Below are 25,406 nucleotides of genomic sequence, written 5' to 3'. Positions count from 1 at the left end.
AGCCTCACACTACATTGAGCTCTTGACTAAAAAAAATCAATGCAAAGTGCGAAAACGGGTGTCTTTTGGGAATATAAATTAGAAAACAAAAATCGGCAGAAAGCCGAAATCCAAGAGGATTATGACTCCATCGCAGAGAACTCGCCCTATGTCTCACGTTCAGAAGATTTTCTTTTCTATATCGCTAATCTGAATCGATTTCGACTTCGGTAAGTAGCAGGAAGGAGAAGGAAGGAGAAGAAGGGCTAATCAATGCTAGGCGAGTTGGTGACAAGGGCATATAATAACGGCAAGAATATAGAATGCGTCGTTTCTCGTCTGGGTTCAAACACAGAGAAATCAGGAGCTTGTTATTCTCAAGCCGGCAGAGAAAACAAGATCTTGTCAAAGATGAGCTGCTAGGTGTCACTCCTCCTCACCCAGCTGTAAGCGATTCCCTTTTTCCATTTTTCTCGCGTGATATCTGATAATACGCTGATGATCATTTTTGAAAAACTGAAACATAGGGAGAGCCTATCAAATGGATACACAAAACGTCGCACCGATCTCGCAAAAGAGCTGCCCGCTTGAGGCGAGAACGCGAGCGTTGGCACCCAAATCAACGACCAACGATTGTGTTCTATGGCTCCAGCAGAATGCCGCATTTCCCGGGATGGGCCCCAATCCCCCATTTGGTTAGTATATTTACAAGAGAGAATGCGCAAAGAGGTTGCCATACACTTATGAGTAATGTATATTTTAGGGACTTATTAAAAAATTGGCTTCACACATGCTGCTGATACTGACGGACGAGTACAACACTTCTCAAGTTCACGCAGGGTGTCAGCAACGGCTAACAAGTATTCCATATGACGAGGAGGTTTGCGGACACAGGTACGTAATAATATAATATCTGATTGCTATACATAATTCCCGCTTTAAGAAGCCCACTTACAACGACTGACGGGATCATTTTTACCTATGTATCCATGCAGAAAAACAAGAGAACGTGCAACGTACTGGGTTGAAGGACCTCAAGGCGGCTTCATTCCAAAGAGGTAAAGGAAAATAAAAGTACTGTCGAGACCAGTTGAATCCGGCAAGTGACTGTATACAGGCACGCCCACCACCGCCAGGTAAAGGCAAATTTCTACTAATAAGGTATATAATCAGTAGTTGTGTTCTGCTGTACTAAATTGGCATGGAATACCATAATAGATTGGGTGATGTGGAAGATTAAAGCTTGTAATAACCATCCAGAGCTTTATCCAAAGGCTGTGGTATGTTTTCACCCTTTAAACCCACGAAGGATTCTGCCTATCATATGCTAAAAGAGTTTTGTTTTCTCATCTAGATTGTAGACCGGGATAAAAATGCGGCATTGAACATAAGAAGCATAGGCATAGCCTATATGAATAATGATGGACATCCAGACTTTCGACCAGAGGCATTCCTACCACCAGGTGGACAGCTCCCTCAACAAGCGCAACTTCAAGAAGATCAAGAAGAACAGGAGGAACCGGAAAACAATATTTTAGCATTAGAAAATGATAGGAATTAGTCGAAAATTCCACTACGATTGTATCTTGGGGCCAAGAGGACAGTGCTTTTACTCAGCGCGGAAGCCACGGACTCTGGAGTAAGTATTAAATCTATTTTCTATGACTGTTTTGAAACATTTGAAATCATCACTAATACACTGACTACATTTGTGGAAAAATTATTTCGACCAACCTCATTCATGTTACCCAAGCCCAATAAAATCGTTCCACGTTTATCAAATTGACACCAATCGGTATTGTAACATGGTAGTAGAACACGGAGAAAAAAACAACGATGATGGGAAATAAGGGAATCTGACTGGTTGTCCCGTCTGCTGCGGATGGAAAGTGACCAAAAGAAGTGTGTGCCTGGATAGCTCCGACCATCAGTCAAAAGAGACGATAGCAACCGCTGTGTTCGTACGTAGCAATCATTAGTGGACTTGCGTTTCTGGCTAAAAAACATTCCCATGGCAGCAAGCATTCGAACGCGTTTCGCGGGGTCCGTGGGTATGCCAGAAAAAACAAAGCAGCAGCCATAAATTTCCCAGTTTACAGGCCAATCATATTGTGCCATCGCTTGAACTGGAGACTATTGGCTTGAATTCCTCAAGTTGCCACGTCAATTCCGACCGTTTTCCTATAAATATATAAAGTGCTCGAAGCTTCCTCTTCTCACAACCACCTTCTTTCGTACCTTTACACACTACTTCTTTGAAAAAGGAACTTTTCTCTCTTTCTCTCTATCTATCTCCACAGTTTAAAATGAAGATTCCTACCTTGTCTGTCGTGCTTGGCTTGGCCGCCCTTGCTTCTGCTGAAGTCTTCTTGCACGAAACCTTTTCGGACAACGAGGGCTGGAAGGATCGCTGGACCGTGTCAAGCCATCGTGAAGACCTTGGCAAGCTTGAGGTGTCGCCCGGCCAGTGGTTTGCCGACGAGGAAAAGAGCGCTGGTCTGAGAACGACCGAAGACTACCGCTTCTACTCTGTGTCGACTGGCATTAAGCCATTTGAAAGCAAGGGCAAGGATCTTGTCATCCAATTCGATGTCAAGAATGACCAAAACATTGACTGTGGTGGTAGCTACATGAAGGTAAATAGATTTGGTGCTTATACTATATGAAAGGGCGCGCGGGGCGCGCGTGTGTACATGTATCATATAAACTTAAAACCAACAACGTGCTTATGTATGGCTTTTTTTTTTAGCTCTTCTCTGATAAGTTTGACCCCAACAACTTCCACGGCGACAGCGAATACAACATCATGTTTGGTCCTGACTTTTGTGGCAGCAAGGCCATGGTCCACGCCATTCTCAACTACAACGGTGTCAACCACAACCTGAAAAAGACCGTCTCCGCTCCCAAGGACTTGTACACCCACACCTACACACTCGTCGTCAAGCCCGACCAGACCTACCAGGTGCTCGTCGATGGTGAAGAGAAGGCTGCTGGCGAATTGGTCGAGGACTGGGACTTCTTGCCTCCCAAGACCATCAAGGATCCTGAGGCCAAGAAGCCTGAAGACTGGGTTGATGAGGCCGAGATCGATGATCCTGAGGACAAGAAGCCAGAAGGCTGGGATGATGTTCCTGAATTCATTGCTGATCCCGAAGCTACCAAGCCTGAAGATTGGGATGAAGATATGGATGGCGATTGGGAAGCTCCTTCGTAAGTACTCATGGGTGTGCTTGGGAGCGTAATTGTGTGATACAGGAATCAAGGATTAACAATGGATGGTTTTCTCACCGGTTATGTAGCATTCCTAACCCTGACTTTCAAGGTCCCTGGACGCCCAAGCGTGTCGCCAACCCTGACTACCAAGGTCCTTGGGTTCACCCTGAAATCGACAACCCCGAGTACAAGGTCGACAATGAAATCCATGCTTACAGCTTTGCTCACCTTGGCTTCGATTTGTGGCAAGTCAAGTCCGGCACCACGTTTGACAACCTCCTGGTGACCGACGACATCGCCAAGGCCGAAGAAATCCGCAACGAGTCGCTTGAATTGGCCAAGAAGGAAAAGGAAGCCAAGACCGCCTTTGATGAAAAGGAAAAGGCAAAGACTGAAAAGGAATTCGTCGAAGAAGAGGTCAAGCCTGAGGCTGAGGAAGAAGAAGTTGTCATTGACTTGGATGCCGAAGAGGACGAGACTGTTGCCGCAGAGCCTGCCAAGGAAGAAGAAGAACCGGTCAAGCAAGAAGAGGCCAAGCGACACGTCAAGGATGAACTGTAGATACTATAACATACTCTTTACTCTTCTTTACTAACTCCTTCTCCTTCTCCTTCTCCTTCGCACGCACACTTACTCGCACATACGCAAACACAACATCCAAAAGAAATGTTTCTTACTATTGCATATACACTACTTTGTCATCTTTTTCTATATTCCCCAACAAAACAATTCGCTGTCACCTTCACTTTTCACCACACATTCTCTTTTGTAATTTTTTACCCTGTGCCTCTCTCTCTCTCTCTCTCTCTCTCTCTTATATTTCACCAACTTCCATGAGCAAAATCACCACCACCCACCACACTTTAGCAATTACAATGCAGAAAATATAATAAAAACTCTCCGGTTTTTCGAGACAAAACTCACCGCGGTCAGTCATGAGCGAATGTAAGACATCCTATAAAGAGTCAACAGTGCGGAAAAAACTCGCAAAGCTTTCTCCTCTTTTATTCAAACAAACAAAGGAGTATCATGCAAACAAACAACGAAAAACAATATCATTACGGCTTTGACGATCGCCAAAGTAATCGAACATTAGGTGAACAAGAAGAAGGGACAAAGAAGGAAGCATCGAATGATCGCTGCTGTGGAAGCAAGCGTGCATCGTACATTATCAAAGGATGTATTTTTGTAGTGATTCTGCTTATCATTGTCGCATTGGTCGTGCTTCCCCAAGTCTTTGGCGGTTTGACCAACTCTGGAAGCAGCAACAATGAAGACAAGGCTCGATTGCCACAGCCAGAGCCTACTGCTACTCAAGTTGACAGTAGCGATCCATCACCCTCTACTCTACCCAAAGATCCACGGCTTTCGCAATCGTTCTACGGTATCGACTACACGCCTCATGGCACCCTATATCAAGAACATTGTGGCGTAAAGTATCAGGATGTGTTGGAGGATATCAAGATTTTGAAGCAGCTCACAACCCGGATCCGCCTTTACGGAATGGACTGTGACCAAGTGTCGCTTGTACTCAAGGCCATCCAACAACTCAAGGCAAACATGGGTGTTGTCCTGACACTGTGGGTCGACGGCAACCCCAACACATACAAGCGCCAACACGACAGTTTCTGGAAAGTACTTGGAGAGTTTGGTGCAGACCATATCATTGGAGTATCTGTCGGTAACGAAGGTAAAATAAAATGTCTGTTGCTGTCCTTTGTATGTTGCCACTCAACTCATATGTGGAAAAAGCTGTCTTCCGTAAACAAATCGTCACAAGCGACTTGATCCAGCTGATCCAAGATGTCAAACACCAACTTGCCAAAAGCGGCTACCCCCGTATTCCCGTATACACGACCGAGATTAGGGACCTCCAACAGCTTATACCCGAAGAAGACGCTGTGATGGACAATGTGCATCCCTTCTTTGCGGGGACGCTGGTCGAGGACGCGGCCAACTGGACCTGGCAATACTTTTACGACGTGGACCAGTATCCGACACTCAAGATGGCACAGCAATTCGGTCTCGACGGCAACAAGACACAGACCAAGCCTGCCATCATCAGTGAAATCGGTTGGCCTACACACCCGCAAGACCGAAAAGTCCAGGGGGCTGTCCCATCCATCGATAACCAACGGATCTTGTTAGAGACATTCATCTGTGAAGCCAACAGACGCCAACTGCCGTACTTTTGGTTCGAGTTTAAGGATCAGCCGTGGAAGGCAGCTACGTTTAATGAGACCCGTGAGTCTTATTGGGGATTGTTTGACAAGGACCTCAAGTTGAAACACGCTCGGTTGCCGAAATGTCAAGTTGACTCGTGGAAAAAGGGAAATTATACCGTGATCCAGCCAGAGCCCCTCGGAAGCAAATCATCATGAGTGAGAGACGATGCTTCTTATTTCTATCCCAATTTGTATATACACTCTGATTCTAAGTAATAATAGTTAATTTCTGTACAGTACTCTTATTATTATAATCATTGCAATTGTTGCGGTTGGTCTTTTGCTGGTTTGTTTTTGGGTGGTTGTTGCAATGGAGGCATATTAAGCGTTGCGCGTACGCTGGGTATCCGGAAAGCGATGTTTTGCACCACACTGTACCAGGTCGATGTGAACCAAAACAGACCCAGTGTCATGGGCGCATGTGCTGCAATGGGAACAAAGGCTACGGCCAAACATCGAAACGCATTCGTCATCACTTTTTGTGTCGTCGTCTTTTGCTTGTCCTTGGAGAGCCAAGCGTTCAGCTATGCATAAAAAACGTATTTAAATTACGCATTCCACAGACAGATAACAAGAAAAAGTGTATTTAACCTCAATGTTCAACAAGGTGCCTGCACCTATCAACAGCGGAAACGTCATGGTGGGATCAGGCACTGTCAGATCCGTCACCCAGGCAAATCCTCCATCCGTCAATCCCTGAGCAGGACCCTCCGAGGTCTGGCCATACCACGGCAACGGATACCCGGATATGTGGCGCAGGGTGAGCGACATGGAAACCCAGAGAGGGATTTGAACGTACGGGAGTGACAGGAGCTTCCATCGCGGGCAGCCATAATGCGCATAAATTTCAGCGACTTTATTGCGGTACTGTTTCTGCAGTTCGCGGTTGTACCGCGCATAGCCCCGCCCCTTTTGTTTGGATTCGTTTGCGATTTGGGTCCGGAGGGCACTGCCCCAGCTTTGTATCATAGGTGCCAGCTGGATCATCTTGCCTATGCTTCTTTGTTGGTATACCGCAATAGGGAGCGTCAAGCTGCTACGAAGCACGCAGGTGAGTCCCATAATGGTGGCCCACCACGGTAATTGTGCATGCACCGCTTGAATCACGGATTCATTGGCGGCAAGAACAACTGGAAGTGCGGTGCTTTGGCTTGCAAACGTTTGTTGCTGTTGTTGTCGTCGTCGTTGGCAATGCTGTTGTCCTTGTAATCGTCGAATGTGTGACAGTGCAAATGGCCGAATTCGTGGCATTTATAGTTAGCCTCAAATAAAAAGAAAAGAAAAAACGTTAAAGAACACTAAGGAAAAAATAGAGTAGATCAAGAGTGACTCTTTTTCGTCATTTTTCGCGTATTCCATCTCTTTTAATATATATAATTTACAGTCGCCCTTTTTTTCTTCTTTATTTATCCTCTACACCCAACAGTTGAATTAACATTATGAGAATCTACACCAAGACCGGTGACAAAGGTAAATAACAGTGTGTAGTCTCGTGGTAACAGATAGCAAGGGAAAGGAAGGGAGATAGCAGTAACAGGCACGCTTTAACGTTGGACGCATAAACCCACATAAAAAGGCACGTCAAGCTTGTACAATGGCGAACGTCGCGACAAGGACGACTTGGTCTTTGAAGCTCTTGGTAAGTAAAAAAAAGGGCTCTTATTTGTTGAACAAAAATGCAAAAGAATATTCGGGAGATGTATTTAAACACGAAACGCGTTTCCAGGCACCACGGACGAACTCACTTCGAATCTGGGGTAAAAGAAATAAGAATATTCTGTTGGGTTCGCGTTATATATATATATATATATATATGCTGCTGCTATTGCTGCTCTACGTACGCTGTGTCTACATGGCCAAAATAGAAGGATTCTAAAGAAACCCTTTTTTGTCTCTTAGTCTCGCCTTGGAGTTCTGTGAAGAACAAAACAATGTCCCAGCTCTTTGTGAGCAGATCTTGTGGGCAAGTTGTCCTCTCTTTCTTTTTCAAAGTTTAGATCCTTATCATTGTTGTTGTTGTTGTTGTTGTTTCTAAACAAACTGTTTTCTTCTTGGTAAATAGATCCAATGTATGATGCAAGATATTGGAGCCAACATTGCCACACCTCGTGAGAATTCCAACGAGAGAAAGCTGGGTAAGTTTGATTTAGTGGTGGTGATCTTTCTTAGTGTATAAGCCAAACAGATCGAGAGAAGGCGTAAACATATCTGCATGTTGTTGTACATACACACACACACACACATACATACATACATACAGGTAGAGCTTATTATCTGATGTAATTTCTTTTGCCGGATGCACCTACGTATAGCCAAGACCGTGTTTGACGAGGAGGGAAAGGAGGTCGCCAAGCTCGAACAATACATTGATGCCATGACCGCCGAACTGCCTCGTTTGACCCAGTTTATCTTGCCCGTAAGTCTTCTTTTGGACGATAAGCTATTGGATGGAGATGGGGTACCAGTGAGCTAATTCCAAATAAACAGTCGGGTGGCCGTGCCAGCGCCACGCTGCATGTTGCTAGAGGTATTAGTCGCCGCGCAGAACGTCGGGTCTCGCCCTTGGTACGCGAGAACATGGTTGATAACAGCGTGGGCATCTTTATGAACAGGTGAGTTACAAAAAAAGGGAAAAAGCAGTACTCGTGGAGGAGGATGTATGTGGGGGAGGGCACTTTCTAGGTGGAAAGTTCTTGATGCCATCTGACTTATATATCATCACCCATCACCCATCCTACTCTACATAGATTGAGTGATTATTTGTTTACTGCTGCGCGCTATGCATCGATGAAGGCAGAAAAGCCAGAAAAGATTTACAAGTAATCATGTAGCATTACCGACACATAGTGATAATAACATCAGTTGGCCCCACACGACCTATCAAATCAGCCAACCATCATCCCCCTTTTCCCTCTTGCGCTCCTTAGAGTTCTACTTTTCCTTCTCAACACCAACAAAAAAAAAGTATAAACAGTGTGCTACTTGCTGCATTTGCCATCCGCTCTTTTCCTTTTCTCTCTCTCTCTCTCTCTCTCTTTCTTGTTATTTGCCTTCACTTATATGAAGTTTTCCCATCAAATCCAATTCAATGCAGTTCCTGACTGGGCCGAGTACTATGTCCCGTAAGAACCAAAGAAACAGTAAAGGGGGGGGGAGGTGTGTGCTGAGGGATAAACAATGAGAAAAAGAGAAATGTATTAAATAGAACATTCTCTTTCCATTACTGCCTTCATCTATCTACCACTTGCTACGCTTCTCTCTTCTCTTTTTCCCCTTTCCACCTTCCTGTCACAACACAATCACACATACCAGCTACTCGAACTTGAAGAAGCTTGTGTATTCCATCGAGCGAGACCGAGTTACAAGCCATCACGCCTTGCGCACGACAGAAGAAGCCACAGAACAAAGCTCCCTTCTTCAACCCGACGACCAACACACCGACATGGACAACGACCGGTTCATTGCAGCCCTGGATCGGGCACTCGACCGCATCGTCAACTTTTACTCCAAGAAAGAAACAGAGCTGTATGACGCAATGGACACGCTGATGGCCGATATGCAGCAGCATCATGCGTCTATTGCTATTGCAGGCTCAGCTCCTGCGAGTAACACAAGTCCTATTGGCCAACAACAGCAAAACAGCAATCATCGACGCTCCAGAAGCAGCAGTGACTTTCCACGACGCGAGTCATTGGTCATGGATGACGAACTACCGCCCAACATCATTTCGCAAAACACCGCCGACACGGATCCTGAGGCAATCTTGATGCTAAACAACGGTGGTGGTGGTTGTGGTGGCGGCGGCGCTGCTGGTGCTGGTGGCGACAGCGAGGACAAGACTGAGCTCAAGCGCCACACGGTCGATGTGTTTGTTTTACTTTCCGAACTGAAATCGTTCGTGTCGCTTAACGCCACGGCTTTTGCCAAAATCCTGAAAAAGTACGACAAGATTACAGGCAATGAGCTCAAGCGCTACTACACAAACAACTATGTCAGCAAGGCGTATCCGTTCCGGACCACGACCAAGCAAAAGCTGAATGCACGGATCCAGCGCACGGAACGCGCGTACGCGAATATGACGGGCGGGGACTTGGATGCAGCGGTGGATGAACTCAAGTCGCATCTGCGAGAACGGATTGTCTGGGAACGCAACACGGTGTGGCGTGACATGATCGGACAGGAGCGTAAGGTACAAGGGCTAGGGGTCAGCGGCGCTGATGCACATAGCAGGACGATCCAACTGCGCTTCCTCGGCCTTAAGGAAATCGAGCGACAGACGGTGTGGCAGATCGTGTCGTTGGTGGCAAGTCTGGTCGTGTTTGGCATCCTCTTGTTCCACGTCGAGATCTTTCCTTCCATCGAGCAGAACAGATGCTTTGCAATCCTGGTGTTTGCAAGCATGCTCTGGGCAACCGAGGTAATGCCTCTGTTCGCCACCGCCATGCTGATTCCGTTCCTGACCGTGACACTGCGTGTGATGCGGTCGCCCGATCTGGTGCGCCTCTCAGCACCCGAGGCAACGCGACAAGTCTTCTCGGCCATGTTTTCCCCTGTCATCATGCTGCTGCTCGGTGGCTTTGCCATTGCTGCCTCGCTGAGCAAGTTTGGCATTGCAAAGGCCATGGCTACCTTTGTCCTGTCCAAAGCCGGAACCCGTCCGAGCCGTGTGCTGCTCGTCAACATGCTCGTTGCTACTGTAGCCAGTATGTGGATTAGTAACGTTGCAGCACCCGTGTTGTGCTTCTCCTTAATTCAGGTAAATAGAAAAATACAAACAAACACGCAGAACATCACGTTTGCATTGTCATTGACATAAAAAGTGGGTTTCGCTTTCCCCCCCCCCCATGCATCATTACCACACGATAGCCTATTCTGCGGACACTTCCTGTGGATTCGACGTTTGGCTCATGTCTGATCCTCGGCATTGCACTGGCATCCAACTTGGGCGGTATTGCATCACCCATCTCCTCGCCACAGAACATCATTGCAATCCAAAACATGTCGCCGCCTCCGTCATGGGCTCAATGGTTCATTGTGGCGGTTCCCTTGTGCGTGATTGGCAACTTCATCATCTGGCTGTGGCTGCTGTACAACTACCATCCAGAAAAACACACGCCGCAGATCCATACGATCCGCGCATCGCACGACCCGGTCACACCTACACAAGTGTTTGTCATGCTTGTCACTCTCGTCACGATTGCACTGTGGTGCCTGGCTCACTCGTTTGAAGAGATTCTCGGTGACATGGGCGTGATTGCCATTATTCCGCTGGTTGCCTTCTTTGGCACCGGATTGCTTACCAAGGACGACTTTAACCATTTCTTGTGGACCGTCATCATGCTTGCGATGGGAGGGATTGTGCTGGGTAAGGCTGTGGAAAGTTCTGGACTGTTGCATACCATTGCATCGCATATTCAGGCCATGGTCAAGGGATTCTCGACATTCGAAGTCCTGCTGGTGTTCAGCTTGCTTGTGCTTTGTATTGCTACGTTCATCAGTCACACTGTGGCCGCATTGATTATTTTGCCCATTGTTGCTGAAGTCGGCTCTGAAATGCCTGATCCGCGACCACGGCTCTTGGTCATGGTTAGTTCCCTCTGTGTGTGAGTGAGAGACCCGTTGCATGATGACCCTCCCTTGATTGACAAACGTTTCATATTTCGTAACTTTAGGGAACTGCCTTTGTTTGCTCTGTCGCAATGGGATTGCCTGTCTCCGGATTCCCAAATATGAATGCGATTTCTCAAGAAAACGAGCTGGGCAAGCCATATTTGAAAACCAAGGACTTTTTGCGGAATGGTGTCCCTGCGAGCTTGTTTTGCATGGTTTGCGTCGCCACCATTGGCTATGGTTTGATGACTGTGATCGGCTTCTAAGCTTTTCGACAACAGCCTTTACGCACACATATACACACTTCTTCCCTGCTTTACATATTGTTTGTATTTTCCACTTTTTTTTGCTTTATTTTCAAATGTTATTATTGTTATATATTAGTTCGCGACGACAAAAACGATGCTATATTAGCCCTCTCTCCCCCCCCCCAAAGATTCCTCAATGATCTACAGCATATAGAAAAGTAAAGACACGCGTCTCGCTTTATGATACCCTTCCCTGGAAGTTGCTGGCTCAATGGAAATAGTAGCAGATCGTGTAATACGGTTACTGGTTTTAATGCGTCTTCTTCATATTCCACGGTGCCATAACTTGTTTACGACAGAGAAACAAAGTACTTACATATCTCTAGTTTTTTTTCTATATTTAAAACGGATACTGCTGAGTTGCCTGGTCAGATAGTTCTGGCTGTGTAGTCTCCTTCAACCTGCTACTGGGATGACTCCCCTCAAGCTATCTTTTGTGTATACCCCATACAATAGTACAGCTAGTAATTGGGGAGAAATAGCACCGTCGTCAACAAAGTAATGATACCATCTATGTATCGTCATAATTCTTCGCAAATACATAGTATTGTCTGATACCGCACTCTACGTTTTTATCTGTCTTCACTACCTATTACTTTCGGGGTGTTCTACTCCAATAAGTTGCACTATGTCAGAACATTTCTGCCTGGTCATTCTTCTTCAGTGACCCTTTAACATGCATTGCTCGGTCTTTTGAAGTTTAATTATAATAGATAGGGGGGACTTGTTAGCGTGTAAAAAGCTTCATTGCATAATCTAAACTTTGTCCTGATTTGAAAAGCACAAGAATTTGCTCCGCCTTCAATATCGTCTACTGTAAAGTATATGCATTGTCGGATCACTCCTCGATAAAACCGGACCTCTTTTATGTCACCTTATGCAAATCGCGGCTTTGTTTAGATAATGGCATAAATAAGCAAGTACTGTAAATATGTAGTCAAGCTTTCTCTATAGCAAGTAACTGAAGAAAAAGCTGCCATGATTTGCCCGTCTTGAGAGAAGATATGTCCCTTCCTAGATGCTGTGCTTGATTGGCGAACTCGAGCAAAAACATATTTTGTACATGATTACTGTACATATTATACAGTAGTAGCATTGTAAAGTGATTGGTGTAGTACATATAAGATCTCCTCCCCTTTCTCCTTGCTGTCAAAGGTGTGTTTCCATTGCTCTCTTTTTGTCTTCAAGTTTGTAGAGGAATAAGGTATGGTGACAACAGAAACATTTGGAAGATATGGATGATGGCGCAAAGAGTCTCCTTACGATCGTCCCTTTCACCAATCAATCTTGTACTCGCTTCAAGATAAATGTTATGGACAAATGTATACATTATTATGCGTAGTTTATCCCTTTGTCAAGTTGATCGTGCATCTTGCTTCTTGTCTATATCATACTGTATGTACATGGTCTGAATTAGGAGTGCGCTTTGCAAAAATCAATGGCTAATGTGGATACCGAGAAGCGAGTCTAGCTGTTGCTGCAGCTGCAGCTGCAACTGCTGACTTACCATAGGAGAAAGAAAAAAAACATGGACGTACATAAATGTCATATCGTGTTTATGCATCACTGACCACCTAACTTTCTCTTCCTCCTGCATTCAAGCAACAACTTCTTCTACATGTCTATATGAGGTTTAAACTCACTACAATCTTACATGCTATCATTAATCCGCAACGTACTATCCCTGACTCTTCGTGTTATGCTACTTACTGCATTCATTTTGACAAACACAATGTACAAAGAAAAAGGACAGTTACCTAGTTTTCTATGGAACCAACAGTGTCAATCTGCACATACAGTACAGTATATACTACTACAAGCACTTACAGATTGAGCTCGCCCATCGGGACAGCATTAGTATATCTTGCCAATTCATTCTAATGTAGTTCCATGGTTCTTCTCATTTGGTTTGTACCGTACATGACATGTGTGAGCAAAAATAAAAGAGAGGCGCTGCCGCATAATTATTATTTCTCTTAATCTTGGAAGCTCTCCTTTCTTTTTGAGCAGTACATACCGATATAGCACAATTATGCAGTGGGATCTATATTTTATCTTATCCATATCTATTTCTTCTTGTCAAGGAAAAAAAAGTGGTTATTAGATCCAATTCTGAATAATCTTCACATCCTCGATAGATAACGATCGGTTCTCAGAAAGCAGCTATGTGTAGAAGTGAAGCACAACTTGAGTCCTGTTGAAGAAGAGTGTCATTGATACATCGATGTGGTACATAACGCATGACTCCAGATACATGCTGTTAGTCTCAAGGGTTTCACGAACACTGATGATAATGATAGCAAACATGATGATTTCCGCAAATATATAAAAAGATATTTTATTTTTGCAAAAGAGTTGTATGTACATAATACCAGAACGCAAAGAGCTCGGATCAAATATAAAAGGATTATTGGTTACATAATAAAGAAGAGGATAGTCAAAGATGATTATAAATGCGCGTGTATAAATGAGCTGAGAGGAAGAGGAGATATTAAAGATCAGGTAAGAGGAATCAATAGTAGTTATGATAGGGATAATTATCGTATCTTCGTCTTCTTTAGACGTTGTTGAACTGGCTAGGCGCGACAATCTTTTCAGGTGACAAGTCACCTTGAGCATTTTCATTACCGCGAACTTCACGGATATGTTCCGAAACAATCTTTTGTTCACCAGACTGGGGATCGACAGTGACGACCTTGTCGACATGGTAGTAAGCCATTTCACCGATCTCGGCGGCATCCAAGCCCTGGAGTTCGACCTCGGGGTCAACTCGAAGGGATAATCCAGGGATACGGTCCATGACAAACAAGATGAGATAAGTGATACAGAACGACCATGCAGCGCCAGCGGTAGCATCGGCAAACTGGTGACCAAGCTGGACCCAGTTATGGTTCATCCAGCCGCCCTCAATCTCTGTAACACCGTCTAATCCAGCAATGTACTGCTCAGCGAAAAGACCAGTCAGTACGCTTCCAACGTAGCCGCCAACACCGTGGACGGCAAACACATCGACGGCATCATCAAACTTGAGCAAGTGCTTGAGGTGGACAGCAAGGTTGCAGAAGAAGCCACCGAGAAAGCCGATGGCGACAGCAGGTCCAGGGCCAACGAAGCCAGATGCAGGAGTAATAGCGACAAGACCTGCGACAGCGCCAGAGCAAAAGCCAAGGGCAGAGAATTTGCGCTCGATACGGTAGTCCATGATCAACCAGGTAATGGCACCGACAGCAGCGGCCAAGTTAGTGACAACGCAAGCCATGGCGGCACGCATGTTACCAGCTAGTGCCGAGCCTCCATTGAAGCCAAACTACGAACAATACAAAACGATTGAATATCAGTAAACCTTCAGTTTAACGGTCGAAATCACTATTTTAGAGAGATACAGAAGATATTTACCCATCCGAACCAGAGGAAAGCAGTACCAAGAACGACGTTGGACATGTTGTGAGGCTTGAAATCCTCACCACCCGTAATGCTGCCATGACCGCGACGCTTGCCAAGAATGATAGCATAAGCCAAACTGGCGAAGCCGGATGAAATGTGGACGGGGGTGCCGCCGGCGAAATCAAGACCACCCAACTTGGCGCTCCAGCCGTTCGGGTTCCAAGTCCAGCAAGCAATGGGATCGTAGACGATGGTGGACCAGATGAAGATGAAAATCATCATGGGCAAAAGACGAGCACGTTCGGCGGCAGAACCAATGGCCAACGCAGGTGTCAGGGCAGCAAACATGCATTGGAAAATAGCAAAGACAATGTCGGGAATCTTGTCGCTGCCGATGGATGGGTCGCCAAGAACGTTGCGAAAAAGAGCGTTGTCCATGTTGCCGATAAACACAGAAGCTGTTTTGCTGAAGGTCAAACTGTAGCCCCAGATGAACCACTAATAGAGCGAGTAGAATTTTATTTAGAATGACGTTATTAGGGTCAGTCGTAATCTTTAGTTTATGAGCGGTGCGTGTCGTCTATCCACGCTAAAAGAGTCATATATCGAATGATTGACATACCTGGACAGTGACAACAACAAGAGACATTAGACAGCACATGATTAGAGACAAGGCGTTTTTACTCCGGGCCATGCCAGAGTAAAAGTATCCGATGCCTGGAATCATGAGCCAGACAAGGGCCATACAGATCAAGACGAAGCCAATGTCGCCTGCACTATACTGGGAACCGTATTCAGGATCCATAGTTCACACAGAAAAGAGGTGGAGTTGGAAGTGAAAAGAGAAAAATAGAAGGATAAGTAGTAGAGATGTAGTGCGTTGTTAAAGGAGAGCGACAAGAAAATAAATGCGATGAGCAGGAGGTTTATATATGATAAAGGCGTGCGCGCAACCAAAAGAGAAGGTGTTGATTTGATAAGAAAGATAGGGCATGCCGGACTTCAAAGATTATCAATGCTCAGTCGCTCTAGTCATCCAAAATAGGAAACCCCGGCTTGCTTTTATCATATCTCTCTCTCTCTCTCTCTCATGTTTATGTAGCAAGCCTGTCTAGCTTATGCCCTGAAATCGAGTGGATTTTGAAAAATGCTAAAGGACATTTGCCCTGTGTGTTATGGTTGATGCAAGCACCACCGATCAGCCCTTCTGTTTTCTACAAGGTTTCCATAATCTCAAAGGAGGCATGACATATATACACACACACACACACACATATAAAGTTGAAAGACATTATGCGATGCATGAGAGTAAAAAAAAAAGAGTAGGGAGGGGGATGTTTTTGGCGCTCGATCTGACGAGTGCCTTACATTATCTATATGGTGTTTAGTTTTACTGATAACGCGGAGTCTATTTTCGCCTTTTTCCTTTTCCTTGCATCTCCTTATTCCCGGTCAGAGCAGCCTTCATGCTATTAAAGCAGGAATCAATGAGGCCTATTTTTATACTGTGGCTATATATTGCAAACGATGTAATCATACATCCTAAGATGGACCTGGTACTTGCTCAAGTATTTTGGCTCATGTAAAGAAGCTTATTGCTGCTAACAACAGCATTATTAGCGACGGGTTTTTTTTTTCTGATAATCTCTCTTTCTTCCTGACAACAAGTTATCATTATCTGGGGTTACTCTAGACATACAGCAGCATCTCTCTCGCTGGTTTTGCATGTGGTCGGGTGATGAGCCTATTACCGTTATCTTTTGTGCTTCCTCTGCTGATAAACAAACCACAAGCAACAATTCGGTTGCTTTTAGATGTCGTGTAGCTCCTTAGTGTCACCATGACACCCGTTTCCACCAAATTAAGATACTCCGATTTGCGTCTGCTCTATTGTGATTTGTTCCTCCGGAAACTAAGCAGCGGCCGTTACAGGGTTATTCCGGGATTATGCAGCAGATAGTTAATGCTAAACGAAGTTTTCTTTGCAGAAAAATACACAATGAGAGAAATGTATGAAAATGAATGAAGGAACGTAAAACCCATCGGTTTCTCTCACTCTCTCACGGCTAATTGTTGTGTAGGATAACAGGACGATGATTTAGTGCACAAAATTTAATCATTTCAAACAAAGCTTTATCTCTGCCTAGTAAAAGTGTAATGATATTATTACGCTTAATTGAAGAGCACACTCTTGTATGCCTAAAAAGAAAAACTGCATGTAGATCGCGCCAAAAGCTGTTGTAGAGTATATGTATAGTCTAATAAGATTATACAAGCTATTCCAGCAACCTTTTTCCGCCAAGCAGTAGTGCTGGCTTCTTCTTGTCTCATTTAGATATCATTTCATTTTCGTCGTCAAAATCTGGTTTATTACCAAGTGCCATACATGTGAATTGTGATACATACGCACGCACTAACTGCTGTACCCACTCAATGAACAATGCGAGGTGCGATCTCACCTTGTTTTGTCACCGGACTATTTCCTGTAATGGGGAGTTGTGTGTGTTTGAAAAGATAAAATAAACTCGCACGAGGTCAAAAGCCAATGGATAAGAATGTTTACTGCTTTTGCGTATCTTATATTCATCACCATCATCAGCAATCGGGGCGATCTTATCCTATCTGGGAAAACACATCAAACATCCGTTATTATCACAGCGCGACTATTATCTTTCTTTTGCTGCTTTTGTTGACTGGTGTAAGTTATACGTATGAAAGGCAGGTGATACAGAGAAAATAAAATTTAGTTATTCCAACCAAAGTCATGGTCATTCTGAAGATAAAGCAACATTCATTGACAGAGCAACAGGAAATTATAATTTAATTATGACAGGCTAGATGCATGACAATCTATTTAGAAAAAAGCGTGATGATGCTGCAGAAAAATAAAAACCAAGAGTTTCCATTTGCAAATGGATATGGCGATGATAATGCCGAAGCAGAGGCGATTATAAATACAGAGGGAACAATTGAAGAAGAAGATCTTTTCCACATTGTCGACATGGATTCTGGTGGAGGTGAAAATTGTATACGCTCTCTTGTATCCATGGCAAGGGCTGTTGATAACTCGGAAAAGGTAGTATACAATTTTGCCTAAAATCAAGCTTGAACATTGCTGATGCGATAAAAAAAACAGCATGAAATTGAAACTGGAACCGATAAAGCTGGGGACAACAACCAAAATTACTCTCCTAATGCTTCCAAACATTCATTAGCAAAAAACGGAACGGAAAAGAGAGGCAGACCGCGCACAAAGCCTAACACAGAAGTGTTGAACCCAAGAGATATGTCATTTATTTGTTGATCACAATCGCTAGAATTATATTACAGTGTGCTAACCGGAGAGTGGTGTTGTACGTCCCAATAGGAGATACACTGATGAGAATATCATCGCGTTGATTGATACTATTCAAACGTAACTTTAAGCGCGGCTGGGGCCGCTCGCGTGTTACGAATGCCTGAATGTACCGCTCAACAATATTAAGCCCGTTTCCGGGATGGGAAGCCGTACCGCCAAACTAACTTAAAAGGAAGTCTGAAGCAGTGCCAGTCCTAAGTACTGATTATACTATATTTCTTTAGAATATGTATGATGCGGATTCTACTCATACAATTAAACAAACGAATAAAAGCTCCATGAGCACTTCCAAGTCTTCATCACCCAAAGCTGATTACAAAAGCATCTCGTGGAGGACTGTGGCCTTACAATGACGAAGCTGCAGAAGCTCACGAAGTACAGTACCGGGTCTCCCTAGAAATCATTAGCGAAAGAAAAGAGTGGGTACTTGAACTCAGGAGACATAATATCGGATTCGTTCAATGTGTTTCTCGGTGAAGCAGGGTCATTTGAAGCGATCTTTCGGAGGATCGAGAAGAGGTACTCCTGGCAGGGAAGTAGTCGCTAGAAGCTGCGGGTTCAAAATATCAATTCTGGACGCTATTCCTAAAGAAAGTGTGGTAAGTCTCTCGTTACGGAAACCTCAAGCAGTGGCTGGGGGGGGGGGCTCCAAGTAAAGAAAGTTGGAGGACGTTGAACAACGTTTGGTTGCCACTATTGGTGCCAGAGTAGATCATTTCTCTATATTCTTGGAGACAGTGATGGACGTGCTTTAAAAGAACAATATTCAAGGGGTATTTCTTGTCACGGATAATGCTAGAATTTCATCGTACTCAGTTGGTACAAGAAACTGCTACTAAGCGTGAATCCAGGTGTTGCATCTCTCCCTTATTCACCATTTTTTAACCCAATAGAAGATGTTAATCAAAGTTGAAAGCTGGTGTCATCAAGCGCGAGCATTTGACCAAGCCTACTTTTTGACTCCACGTATCGTCGCATCTGCACATCAAGTGACAGCAAGGGACTCTAGAGGGTGGACTGAGCATTCTAAATCGTTCTTTTCCAAATGTGTTCAGAAGCAGAAAACATAAAATTGTGTTTTTACCTTATCCTGATAAGCCTTTTATTTTTTGCACTTGTATTTATCCGACAAAGTTGTATATCTATGATGAAAAGTAGAATAGCAAGCCGCCATGTCTTAGTACATCAATCGCCATGATATCACCTTTTTTAAAAAAAACAAGCCGCCATCTTATAATTCATCATGCGCCATGTCAATTTTATCTCGATGCCACTCATAGTGCCAAACAAGAGAAAAACGGCGCCTAAGTAAAAAACGTATCCCCCGCCATCATGATATTCCCCCACCGCCGCGCCACAGTTTTGGCAGTTCCCTTTTCTCTCTTCCCCAATCTTTTCTTCAAAAAGCAATGTCTTATTATTGTGAGAATTGTGATAAGACTTTTACTTCAAACAAACAATTTCATACACACAACAATGAATTTTATCGTAATCACGCGATTGCCACTCTAAAAGATGGTAAGTTTAATTAAAAGCACTCAGTAACCTTCACTGCAAAAATCGACATGTATTCCCTGGATATTCATTCCCCTAGGTAATATCCTGACGTTTTACCCTGATATTACCCTGATATTACCCTTTTCACATATTCCTCTAATATTACCTAGTATTACATCGAAAATTGTGATTTTGCTGTGTTGGCTACTACAACAATAGCCAAGTACTTCCAATTACATTGTCTATAGATCTCTTGATCCGCAAGGTTCGACGCATAACTCTTACGCATTAAAACGTATTTAGAGAACATTGAATCCATCGGGATATCTCGCAGATTCTGATGGATCGATGGCTGGCATTCTAAATATTTAGCAGAGCAGCTAATCGCTAGTACACAACAACATGGGTTTCTACGGAGATTGTGATCCTCCTCGGCGTTTAGACCTCTTGCATCGGTCAATTGGTTGATCATTTGCGGCGGTTATATATCGGTTACACTAATGTACACCACGCGATGACCGCAACAGAAACAAGTTCTGTGTTTTTGAAGTTACAAAAAAAAAAGCAAGAGGGAAAAGACCCGGGGATTTGCTCTCAGACCAGGCTGGTCTCTGTCCCTGACTACATACTCTGGTTTATATCCAAAATGCATGAATAATTATGCTTCTGAGGTATTATTGCGGATCACAATACAATTTCTTTTCTAAGAAGTTTACCGAGGAACACCGAATTCCGCGGAGCAGACAGTGCACAGTACGAAATACGAAGAGATCGGAGTGACTGAGTCCAAATGAAGAAAATATAGAGATAATAGAGATAAGAAAAGAGATGTATGTAAAATATATTTCGTTCACATGCTTGAATTTGGTATGCGTGTTTTCTCTAGAGTTAAAAGGAATAGGAAATAAAAGAAAAACTATAAACTATACAAAAAGAATATGGAAGAAAGGAGAACGATAAGAGAAGGAAATGTGAGATGTGTGTAAGGGAACATGTCTGTACAAAATCAAAGAAGTTAATAATATGTGGGTAGATGATTTAAGAGAGAAAGAGCTTTTTTAGAGTGTGACAATAGGAGATGGATTTAGTTCTCGGGCCAGAAAGTGGACTCGACAATGATGCCGGTGACGCGGTAAGGGTCGATGTTGGAAGCGGGGCGTCTGTCCTCGAGGTAGCCCTTGCCCTCCTTGCCGACTTGGCGGGGAATACGAATGGAAGCACCACGGTTGGCAACGCCGTAGTTGAAGGTTTCAATGTGGCCAGTTTCGTGTCTGCCGGTCAAACGCTGGTCGTTGTCCTCACCATAGACAGCAATGTGTTCCATGTGACGCTTGGCCATCTTCTTGATGGCGCTCTCGATGGCAACGATACCACCTTCCTGGCGCATCTCCTCGGTGGAGAAGTTGGTATGGCAACCAGCACCGTTCCAGTCACCCTTGATAGGCTTGGGGTGGATAGTGACAGCAATACCAAAGTCCTCAGCTACGCGCTCCAACAAGTAGCGGGCAGCCCACAAGTGGTCACCACCTTCAATGCCAAGGCAAGGACCGACCTGGAACTCGAATTGCGAAGCAGAGACCTCTGCGTTGATACCCGAGATCTTGATACCTGCGTACAAACAGGCACGGTAGTGGGCTTCAATAATGTCACGACCAAAGATCTTGCCAGCACCAACACCACAGTAATACTTGCCCTGTAGTTAACATAATTTCTCAGTATACACAATCCAATTTTCTCCTTTCGATATATATCATTCACAGCGGAAGGTTGATGATCGAGACTAACCTGAGGTTCAGGGTAACCGAGCTTGGGCCAGCCATAGGGCTTCTCAGTTTGGGGATCCATGAACATGTATTCCTGCTCAAGACCGAACCAAGGCTTGCTGTCAGCGTGAGCATCCATGATCTTCTTGCATGCGTTGCGGTAGTTGCTCTTGTGGGGAGTACCGTCTATTATAATTCAATGGATCGTGATTTAACAATCTCATTCTACATGTGTCTTTTCCGTGGCATGCAGAAATAAAGAAGGATAATTACCTGGGTTGAAGGTCTCGCAGAGGACAAACTTGTTGTCGCCGCCACGGAAGGGATCATTGAACAAGGCAACGGGCTGGATCAAGACATCGGAATCGTGACCCTCGGCCTGACCAGTCGAGGAGCCATCGTAGTTCCACTCGGACAACTCGGCAGCAGACTGGGGAACCTTGGTGACGGTCTTGGTCTTGCTACGGAGGTTGTTGAAACCGTCGATCCAGACATATTCGACTTGGACGGCACCGTGCTGTTCCAAGGAAAGATACTTTTCGAGAAGCTTGGCGTTAGAGACGACGGACATTGTGCGTGGATTGAAGAGTGGTGTGGGGAGTGTAGTTAGGAAAACAAGGAAGAAGAAAACAAAACACGAAACAGAAGGTGGGGTTTATATTCTGTTTAGCCGTCACCCAAAAGCGGGATCTCAAAGCGGGCCCTTACACATTGGATGGATATCAGGACATCGATCATCAAAATCATATTGGTTACCGTTCGGGCATTCCCGTTCGACACCGAGTAAAAAAAAAAAAGAAGCTTTTTTTTGTTGCGGCCTTCATCTGGTCTACGTTCATACCACACCTTCATGATGTGCTTTCGAGGTTTTATCATTCGTCTTGGACGTTAGAACGATCTCATCTCGTTTATTTATGCGAGGTTCTGTATGATAAGAGTTTTAGTGGTCAGAGATAAAGGCGAAAATGGAAGGCGGTGCGATGGGCACGGTGTGGGGCACAGGGGAGGTCGGGTAGAGTCATGGGCGATAAGATGTAAAGTTGGTCAACCATAGGGTAATCGTTCATCATCTTATGCACGGCGTGATGTGTAACGAGCTAACGGAAGGAAGCGTTTCTGTTATCTTATCAGAGGCAGAAAGAGTTGGTTATCCAACCAGAGCTTGTCCCTAGCGGGTGAAAGATATAGCAAAACTGATCAAAATCTCCGAAATATAGTGGGAAAGATAAGGGATGCGATTGCCTTTTATTGTTCATGTCATTATGATAACTAGTACATACTCGTAGCCATCAACCACGATTATGATGACGATGACGCTATTGCTCCTGTTGCTTCTGTTGCTTCTGTTGCTCCCGTTTGGTACATTTGTCCATCCTGCCGCTTCTTTTCATCTCGAACAAGTCGCCCCTGTTTCTGTTGATCGCTTCTGCCCAGCGTCACTACTTGTGCAATACGCTCGAATCGAACCCTTTGAGGGTGCCTTATTCGATAAAACTCTCCGTCCACCATGACTCCCAGCACGTTTTTGCGCTCGTACTTGTTCCGCCGCCGCCGCTGCCACATGTGTAAGCATCCCGTGTTCTCATGTGGTTGCGCACCGGTTGCTGTCTCTGGTGGTTCACGAAAATGGATCTCAAAGGGTCCCGGGAACTGCCCAACGCGTGCGACATGGTCTCGAAAATTGGCAAGCTTCTTGAGATAGCTCATCATGTTTTCCATTGCAATGACTTCGAGTTTGCCGTCGTTTGCAAGCTGGGGTGTCCAGAGGTCAGGGTCCGTCGGCCCGGATCGGTTACTCACTGTCTCAAGTCCTTCCTTAGCCTCTCCCCAGATATCCAGCTCTTGACCCCTTTATTTCTTTTTAGGTAAGTTGAATTGCAATCGGCTTTTTTTTAGTTGCTACTTTAATTACTTACCAAAGATGTGGTATATTTTGGATTATCAAATCAATGGCTGGTGTGGCGAGCTTCGGATGATTCTGCTGCTGGTGATCTTCGCCGTTACTACTACTACCTGGATTGACACGTGTCGGTGTGACGAAAGTAGAGGGTACTTCCAGAAGCATTTGTTGGCCGTCCTGGGCGCGGATCGAGTCGATAAAGTTGTTCAGTGTCGGGAACTTGCGCCAAAATGCCCATTTTGAGCTTTCAATCGTATACACGCCTATATTCAGCCAGCGTTTCTTGCTGCGATGCTTCTCAAACCCAGAACCGACATAGCCTTGCACCCCGATTGACATGTAGTTGCACATTTTCGCAACGTACCGTGTGCGTTTCGTGGTCTTTGGCTCACTGGCTAGCCGGACTTGTCCTCCATCGTAACTTGTCATTTCAGCCTGCCAAATATCCAATCGTGCCGGTTCGCTATATTCAAACCGATCGCTAATGAGCTGTTCAAGACTTTCCAAATTGTCACCTATAACACCCCCTTGCTCGGTTCGACCCCACCCCAGGACTTGGGAAAAGTCATTGCCCGTGCCGAATGGAATGCCTATACATTGTTGTACAAATACTAGGTGTCAGTTTCGAATCTATCCGGAGCATTTCCAAGGTGGTGGGAGGAAGAGGAGGAGGAAGAAAAGAAAATGACGTTCTTACACGACAAGAAGACGAGATCGAGATCAACATGGTTTTCGACCAACATTTCGAAAATGCTCATTACAGTGCCATCACCACCACCGCTCCATACATGAATATGGCGTGTTTGGACACCTTCACTTATACGGCCAGTCGCCTCAGGCATTGTTTCGGCAGCATCAGTATGTTTTCGCTCAGCAGCGCGTGAAGTGGTTGGTGTATCAGACGATGAGCGTATAGGCGGCAAATCACCGTCTTTGATTTTGTTCTGGATTAAGTTAACACGGTCGATTCCAGCTTGCCGATCTTTTGGATCGAGATAGTTGTGGATCTCTACTTGGATTTGTGGTAATCTGCGTAGCCTAAAGTGTTGGATAGGAAGGTGTATAAGGTCGCTGCCTTTGCGAGCTCCAGAAAGCGGATTGACAAAGATGAACAGATATATTGAGGGTCGGCCCTCTGTATCTGTATCCTGCAAGCGCACGGACGTTTTGATTTTGTCGTTGTCGTTGATGTTGTTGCCTTCGGCCATTTGGTAAAAAGAATGCTTGCCGTTGCGGAAAATGAGTGTGCACCAAGCAAAGAAGTTGGTAATGATCTTTACGCAAGGGTTCATCTTTTGGTTCGAAGGAAAATTGTTTGAAACAGTACAATTAATTCCTCGATGAGCGATCCTTAGCCTAGCTCTCTTTAAAGTTCTCTACAATTGAGTAGCGAAAAATACTGTATGATATAACGTTGATAGATGAACTTCCATCCGTTTTTCAGTTCAAAAACCTGCCATGAGCCTGCTTAAGTTGTTAGCAATAAATCATTTATATAGATTCTTACAAGTCGTTTGCTGTTTTTTTTTCTGTGCTTCGATTACGCACAAATGGTCTATTCCTGCTATTCCCCTTGTCAAATGTTCTGGAACATTACCTTACATGTAACCTGCACAAAAATTGTATAGCTTTCTCGGCAAATATATATTTGTAGTATACTAAGCTTACGCAATCGAAAACCCACGATTAAGCACTCTGAATGCAGAAAAGGATAAAGAGCTTAATATTACTAACCCGCACCAGGTTCAATTACTCGTCCGTTACTCGAGCGCCTGGTATGTCCACTAAGTATCTGATAAATCAAACGGCTAAGCATGTTTTACTGCTTGTCATCGTCTCAATAAGCGTGTCATTAATTTTTGCGCAACTTGGACGTAGCCGCATTGATCTTTGAAGTGATTATCGCTTGAGCAGCATAATTCGCGAGCCATATTTTTTGTATCTTTGTCGGCACCTAAGTCTCATCAACTTTACGATGAGATGAGACAAACCCTATTTTTCAAAACAACAACTGGAGAGGCATGATGGTTAAATGCTATATCATCTATCAACACTGCTACATAAGCTAATTAACAATACACAATGTTCTAGTGTTTATATCGTATCAGTAACAAGTTTGTGTACTCCACAATAGCATCCATCAACTGTTTTATCTCGGAATTCGTGTGA

At 44.5% G+C, this 25,406-nt stretch overlaps 10 protein-coding genes across 10 annotated transcripts; 5 read left to right on the top strand and 5 right to left on the bottom strand.

The window, feature by feature from the left end:
- The first annotated feature begins 70 nt into the window (after positions 1-70).
- Positions 71-1,500, top strand: BDB00DRAFT_806711 (uncharacterized protein). Its single transcript, XM_053122284.1, has 7 exons — positions 71-209; positions 302-425; positions 507-674; positions 743-873; positions 975-1,069; positions 1,196-1,259; positions 1,334-1,500. The coding sequence occupies exons 2-5, from the start codon at positions 303-305 to the stop codon at positions 1,039-1,041; spliced, it is 489 nt and encodes a 162-aa protein (XP_052983350.1). The 5' UTR covers positions 71-209; position 302; the 3' UTR covers positions 1,042-1,069; positions 1,196-1,259; positions 1,334-1,500.
- On the bottom strand, positions 787-1,500 carry BDB00DRAFT_806710 (uncharacterized protein). The gene is made up of 4 exons (XM_053122283.1): positions 1,334-1,500; positions 1,198-1,259; positions 975-1,115; positions 787-873 (listed from the first exon to the last, which is right to left on the bottom strand). The coding sequence occupies exons 1-3, from the start codon at positions 1,406-1,408 to the stop codon at positions 1,025-1,027; spliced, it is 228 nt and encodes a 75-aa protein (XP_052983351.1). The 5' UTR covers positions 1,409-1,500; the 3' UTR covers positions 787-873; positions 975-1,024.
- Positions 1,501-2,285: 785 nt separating this feature from the next.
- Positions 2,286-3,932, top strand: BDB00DRAFT_888264 (Calreticulin family-domain-containing protein; the record flags this gene model as incomplete). The annotated part of the gene is made up of 3 exons (XM_053128448.1): positions 2,286-2,615; positions 2,729-3,189; positions 3,279-3,932. The coding sequence occupies 3 exons, from the start codon at positions 2,286-2,288 to the stop codon at positions 3,751-3,753; spliced, it is 1,266 nt and encodes a 421-aa protein (XP_052983349.1). The 3' UTR covers positions 3,754-3,932.
- Positions 3,933-4,527: 595 nt separating this feature from the next.
- BDB00DRAFT_725908 (glycoside hydrolase superfamily) lies at positions 4,528-5,513 on the top strand (the record flags this gene model as incomplete). The annotated part of the gene is made up of 2 exons (XM_053118239.1): positions 4,528-4,882; positions 4,945-5,513. Coding segments are annotated over 2 exons (924 nt in total), but the record flags the coding sequence as incomplete, so codon positions are not given.
- A 489-nt stretch (positions 5,514-6,002) lies between these two features.
- On the bottom strand, positions 6,003-6,569 carry BDB00DRAFT_743424 (membrane insertase OXA1/ALB3/YidC; the record flags this gene model as incomplete). Its single annotated transcript, XM_053118497.1, has 1 exon — positions 6,003-6,569. A coding segment is annotated over one exon (567 nt), but the record flags the coding sequence as incomplete, so codon positions are not given.
- A 161-nt stretch (positions 6,570-6,730) lies between these two features.
- Positions 6,731-8,350, top strand: BDB00DRAFT_52748 (Adenosylcobalamin biosynthesis, ATP:cob(I)alamin adenosyltransferase-like protein). The gene is made up of 8 exons (XM_053117742.1): positions 6,731-6,887; positions 6,994-7,056; positions 7,144-7,174; positions 7,317-7,380; positions 7,480-7,552; positions 7,730-7,833; positions 7,905-8,029; positions 8,165-8,350. The coding sequence occupies exons 1-8, from the start codon at positions 6,857-6,859 to the stop codon at positions 8,238-8,240; spliced, it is 567 nt and encodes a 188-aa protein (XP_052983346.1). The 5' UTR covers positions 6,731-6,856; the 3' UTR covers positions 8,241-8,350.
- Positions 8,351-8,477: 127 nt separating this feature from the next.
- Positions 8,478-11,293, top strand: BDB00DRAFT_757339 (SPX domain-containing protein; the record flags this gene model as incomplete). Its single annotated transcript, XM_053118980.1, has 5 exons — positions 8,478-8,539; positions 8,730-9,104; positions 9,246-10,173; positions 10,284-11,003; positions 11,090-11,293. 5 exons carry the CDS (start codon positions 8,478-8,480, stop codon positions 11,291-11,293), a joined length of 2,289 nt encoding a protein of 762 aa, XP_052983345.1.
- A 2,351-nt stretch (positions 11,294-13,644) lies between these two features.
- On the bottom strand, positions 13,645-15,608 carry BDB00DRAFT_952243 (ammonium transporter AmtB-like domain-containing protein). The gene is made up of 3 exons (XM_053129599.1): positions 15,342-15,608; positions 14,732-15,217; positions 13,645-14,642 (listed from the first exon to the last, which is right to left on the bottom strand). Exons 1-3 carry the CDS (start codon positions 15,522-15,524, stop codon positions 13,893-13,895), a joined length of 1,419 nt encoding a protein of 472 aa, XP_052983344.1. The 5' UTR covers positions 15,525-15,608; the 3' UTR covers positions 13,645-13,892.
- Positions 15,609-20,349: 4,741 nt separating this feature from the next.
- BDB00DRAFT_52704 (uncharacterized protein) lies at positions 20,350-21,975 on the bottom strand. Its single transcript, XM_053117739.1, has 3 exons — positions 21,611-21,975; positions 21,360-21,523; positions 20,350-21,267 (listed from the first exon to the last, which is right to left on the bottom strand). The coding sequence occupies exons 1-3, from the start codon at positions 21,906-21,908 to the stop codon at positions 20,659-20,661; spliced, it is 1,071 nt and encodes a 356-aa protein (XP_052983343.1). The 5' UTR covers positions 21,909-21,975; the 3' UTR covers positions 20,350-20,658.
- Positions 21,976-22,543: 568 nt separating this feature from the next.
- On the bottom strand, positions 22,544-24,695 carry BDB00DRAFT_806682 (ATP-NAD kinase-like domain-containing protein). Its single transcript, XM_053122282.1, has 3 exons — positions 23,935-24,695; positions 23,254-23,827; positions 22,544-23,186 (listed from the first exon to the last, which is right to left on the bottom strand). Exons 1-3 carry the CDS (start codon positions 24,527-24,529, stop codon positions 22,637-22,639), a joined length of 1,719 nt encoding a protein of 572 aa, XP_052983342.1. The 5' UTR covers positions 24,530-24,695; the 3' UTR covers positions 22,544-22,636.
- Between the last annotated feature and the right edge of the window lie 711 nt (positions 24,696-25,406).

The sequence above is a fragment of the Zychaea mexicana genome, assembly GCF_025766255.1.
Source record: "Zychaea mexicana strain RSA 1403 chromosome Unknown BDB00scaffold_11, whole genome shotgun sequence".
Taxonomy (NCBI): Eukaryota; Fungi; Mucoromycota; class Mucoromycetes; order Mucorales; family Lichtheimiaceae; genus Zychaea; species Zychaea mexicana.
Note: the sequence above shows the minus strand (reverse complement) of the source record. Positions and strands in the feature narration are given on the sequence as shown.